The sequence below is a fragment of the Onychomys torridus genome, chromosome 1, assembly GCF_903995425.1.
Source record: "Onychomys torridus chromosome 1, mOncTor1.1, whole genome shotgun sequence".
Classification (NCBI taxonomy): domain Eukaryota; kingdom Metazoa; phylum Chordata; class Mammalia; order Rodentia; family Cricetidae; genus Onychomys; species Onychomys torridus.
The window spans coordinates 73,092,675-73,097,484 of NC_050443.1; the positions used below are offsets into that span (position 1 = coordinate 73,092,675).

At 35.7% G+C, this 4,810-nt stretch overlaps 1 protein-coding gene across 1 annotated transcript; it reads left to right on the forward strand.

Annotated features, from left to right (window-relative positions):
* The first annotated feature begins 1,907 nt into the window (after window positions 1-1,907).
* On the forward strand, window positions 1,908-2,834 carry LOC118574067 (olfactory receptor 5AC1-like). The gene has a single exon (XM_036174737.1). It carries the CDS (start codon window positions 1,908-1,910, stop codon window positions 2,832-2,834), a length of 927 nt encoding a protein of 308 aa, XP_036030630.1.
* The last annotated feature ends 1,976 nt before the right edge of the window (window positions 2,835-4,810 follow it).

The following is a 4,810-nucleotide window of genomic DNA, read 5'->3' on the forward strand; positions in this document are numbered from 1 at the left end:
TTAGGAGCCCAACAAAAACCCCAAACTAAAGAATCATAGAGTGTATGCAGAGGGTCTGGCACAGACACAGGCAGGCTGTGTGGTTGATACTCTAGTCTCTGTGAGCTCCTGTGGGCCCTGCTTAGTTGATTCTGTGGGATTTGTTCTGTCTGGTGTTCTTTACCCCTCTGGCTGCTACAATCCTCCCTCTCCCTCTTCTGTGGGATTCCCCAGCCTCTGCCTAATAGTTGACCTTGGATCTCTGCATCTGTTCCCATCAGCTACTGGAGGAAGCCTTTCTGATAGTGATTGAGCTAGGCACCAACCAGTGAATAGAGCAGAGCACCATTAGGAATCATTTGCTCGACTTTATTTTTTTATTTTTATTTTTTTCTTCTTTGCAATAGAGTTTGGTTAGACCCTAGGTTTCTGAGACATTCAGTTTCCGGAGCCTGGCCATCCAAAACACTGTTGATCATGGGCTTTCTCATGGTATGGGTTACTTTTGAGAATTTTATACATATATCAAATGAAACAGGACTGTATTTCATTTCTCTGCTCCACATACCTGCATCTTGCCAAGAGCCCATTTTCTATCATCGATTCCTTTTATTGCCCAGTAAGTCCCATTAGTCCATATGTGCATGGGTTGGGAACATACCCATAAGAACCAACCACTCAAGGAAGAACCAATGTCCCTCTCCCAGCAGATATCAAGTGCCAATAGATCCTCATTAGGGTGAGGGGTAGAGATTATTTTCCCCATCGTTGGGGGAATTTTGGTTATCCCAATACAAAATTCATTTTTTAAAAACTGTACTATTGATGTCATAGTGTTTGGATGTGGGTCTTTGGAAGGCAATTAGGTCATGAGCCTATGCTGTTATGAATAGATTTGTGTCTCCATGTGCATGATAAAAGAACTAACCTGGATTTTTGTTGCTGTGTCAGGATACAAGTTCATTAATACACAAAATGGAAGCAGGTCCTCACAAGAACTAGACCAAGATAGCAATCAGATTTCAGACTTCCAGTCTCCAGTACAGTAAGAAGTAGATTTTTTTTTTTAATATAAGCAGCACACTCCATAGTGCTTTGTATAGAAGCCCAAGTTAAGACATATAAATTAAAATAATATAAAAATAAAACATTAAAATAGCTTCCAATGTATATTTCATAAAAAGTTATTACCATTAAAACATTAAAATATGTAATAAAATTAAAAACTAAATAAAATACTTTAAGAATATAGCCCTTCAAACATAAATGTAATAATGTTAAATTTATCTTAACTTCTAAAAATTTCATTAAAATGTATTAATATTTATAAAAATAAAACTTTATTAGTTTGAAATTCAAGGAATGCTTATTTATCAAAGTAAATATTAAGTTCCACACATATTATGTATATATGTATGTATGTATATATATATACACACATCAGCATAAGTAAACATTTCAGGGTAATTCACACATTAGTAAAATTGTAAAGCTAGTTGGTTTTCATGTAAATGTATTGTAAATAGTATGCTAATTTCATTTACTCCAAAACCTACAAACTAGAATACAAACAATTGAAAATGAATCCTTAAATTTTTTTATTGTTTTAAAAATTTATTATGCAGAATTTCCAATGCATATTAAAGTAGACAATTGTTTTGTAAGTCCTGGTATAAAAAACCATTCATTTGGAATATACTATTGACAAGGATATCTACTATATATATATATATATATATATATATATATATATAGAGAGAGAGAGAGAGAGAGAGAGAGAGAGAGAGAGAGAGAGAGACAGAGAGACAGAGAGAGAGACAGAGACAGAGAGAGACAGAGAGGCAGAGACAGAGAGACAGAGACAGAGATTTGAAACTCTATATTTACTGATTCTTTCCTTTTAGTGATTATTCAGGTCAGTGAAAATCATGACAGAAGAAAACCATACTCTGGTGACTGAGTTTACCCTCACGGGACTCACAGATCAGCCCACACTAAAGGCTGCCCTGTTCCTACTGTTCCTCATCATCTACCTCATCACTATGGTGGGCAATCTTGGATTGATTGCTCTCATCTGGAAGGACCCTCACCTTCACACTCCCATGTACTTATTCCTCAGCAGCTTAGCCTTTGCCAACTCATGCACTTCATCCTCTGTGACTCCCAAGATGCTTATCAACTTTTTATCTAAAAATCATGGGATATCCCTGGTTGAGTGCTTTGCTCAGTTTTATTTTATGGGTTCCAGTGCAACCACAGAATGTTCTCTCCTGTCTGTGATGGCCTATGACCGCTATGTGGCCATATGCAACCCCCTGCTTTATCCAGTGTTGATGTCCAATAGACTCTGTACTCAGTTTATAGCTGTGACATACTTACTTGGTACTCTGCACTTGGCAGTTCACGTGGGTTTGTTATTTAGATTGACTTTCTGCAGATCCAACATTATACAATATTATTATTGTGAAATTTTACAGCTTTTCAACATTTCTTGCATTGATCCTTCAGTAAACATGGTTGTGCTTTTAGTTTTTTCAGTTTCTATACAAGCCTTCATCTTTCTAACCATCATGGTCTCCTATGTCTGTGTCCTCTTTGCTATCCTGAACAAGAAGTCTGAGAAGGGCAAGAGCAAAGCCTTCTCCACCTGCAGTGCACACCTGCTGTCTGTCTCCTTGTTCTATGGAACTCTTTTTCTCATCTATGTTTGCCCTGGGTCTAGACCAGTTGGAGACAAGGAGAAGATGCTTTCTTTATTTTATACATTTTTACTTATGGCTACCCCATTTTTCTTCCCATACCAATCAATACCATTTTTATTTTCAATTCAACTTTTCTTTTTTCCTGATATTTAATAGTACATTTCTTCTCAGGTATGCATTCCATCATGAAACAGGGTTTTATTTTCATCAGTCTACCAATACTTCTTAGTGTGGTAAAGGATCAAAAACCATATTAACTTCCTGGTCTAGAGGGTTAAATTACTAGGTCCTACAAATTGCTAATTATATTTGCTAACAATGGTTAGAGTTATGTCTCAGCAAATGTGTCTGGGGATGTCTTAGCAAAACCAAATTCACCTCTGAAAATTTGGAAAGTACCAAGAAAATAGATAATTTGAAAAGCTAAAAGCTCAGATAAACTATAGCGTATTATTTATAGACAAGATGTTTATGAATTGGGCTACCATGGGCCCATATGAAAGAAACTAACAGGGTATCAGATACAAAATTCAAAGAAGTATGTGCCCAGCAGAGGGTACTGACCCATCAGTGAAAGGCCAGAGTTCTGGTGGTATTTAGGAACCATTTTCTTTTCTGTTGAAGTTGTCATCTTATTTTTCATATAATGTGAGGGGTAACTATCTGAAAACCTGCACAACTCTTATTTCCTTACAACTCTTCTAAAGGCACCTATAACCGCTTTGTTCCTCAGACCATAAACGAACCCTTAAATATTTAAGGGTTCTTAGAACTTGTACTTTTAAACATAAGAATCCAAAATTAAAGGTCTTGTGACTAATCTATTCTTGTGGGGTTTTTGTTTTTTGTTCTTTTGTTTTGACCTAAGAGTCTTCCTATGACCAAACCTACCCAGTACATCACTTGACACTAGAGAAGTCTTTGTTAATTCTTTGGAATGGACAATGGTGAGTGATATATTTCATAAATTGTTGAGGTGTTTAGATCTGGCCACTTGTATTTTTAATTATTTCTTTCAGTTTTTGAAATTACAATATAATTAGATTATTTCTCCCTTACTGTCTCTTCCTTTTAACCCTTTCATATACCTGCTTTGCTCTCTTTCAAATTCATGTGTTTTTTTTTCATTAATTGTTCTCACATGCATACATGTATATACATATGTATTTCTAAACATAACCTGCCTGCTCTGTTGTATAATCTTACTTGTATGTCTGTTTTCAGGACTGACCCTTTGCTATTGGTTCTATAGGTAACAACAATTATAATTTGTGTGTGTGTGTGTGTGTGTGTGTGTGTGTGTGTGTGTGTGTGTGCATGTGCAAATGAACACATGCCCTGGCCTACATGTAGAAGTCAGAGGACAACCTGTGGTATTGGTCTCACCTTGCACCTCCAGACAGTCTCCTGTTTCCCACTGCTAATGCCAGGTTATGTGGCTCATATCTCTGTCTCCTCACAGGAGCACTAGGATTTCAGTCATCAACAAAATATATTTGTTTGTTTTGATTCTGCAGAATTCAAACTGGTTCCTATACTGTGTGAATGATTGTACTTTATCCAGGGAACTGTCTCTCACCCTAATACTTGTATTTATATTAAGGAACACCATGGAGAGACAGTCTTCTAGAAGTTTTTATTTGACATACATTTGTCCAAAATTATTCTATGTGCATAATCAAGCCTGTGATTTTACAAGCAGAATAGAAACAACTTTTTATCTTTTGTAAATCTTACATATTCTGTATCTAAGGTTTCATAGTACTTAGGAATTAAATAAAGTCAGTATCCCCATAAGGGTTAAAGAATAAAAATAATGTTAAGTATAGAAGAGCAACACTCTGGCTGCACAAACAATGTTCTCCAACCTCATTCATTTATATTATATATATTACATTGCCTTTTAGAACATTAGAGATAGCTATAAATGAATCATGAATATACAATTTTTTAGCAATGAATTTATTTGGAGTCACTCTATGATTGATACAACGTGGAACTTGTTGAAATTACCCAGTTTAAAATTGTTCAACATGTGATGCTATATAAATGAATGACAACATACAGCCACAATTATGGCACTTCTTCCTCCTCCACATAGTTCTCACCTAAGCATCTGAATGTATTAA

Bases quoted from the DNA above. Each gene is read 5' to 3' on its own strand.
- LOC118574067 (XM_036174737.1), top strand. From the start codon at position 1,908: ATGACAGAAGAAAACCATACTCTGGTGACTGAGTTTACCCTCACGGGA.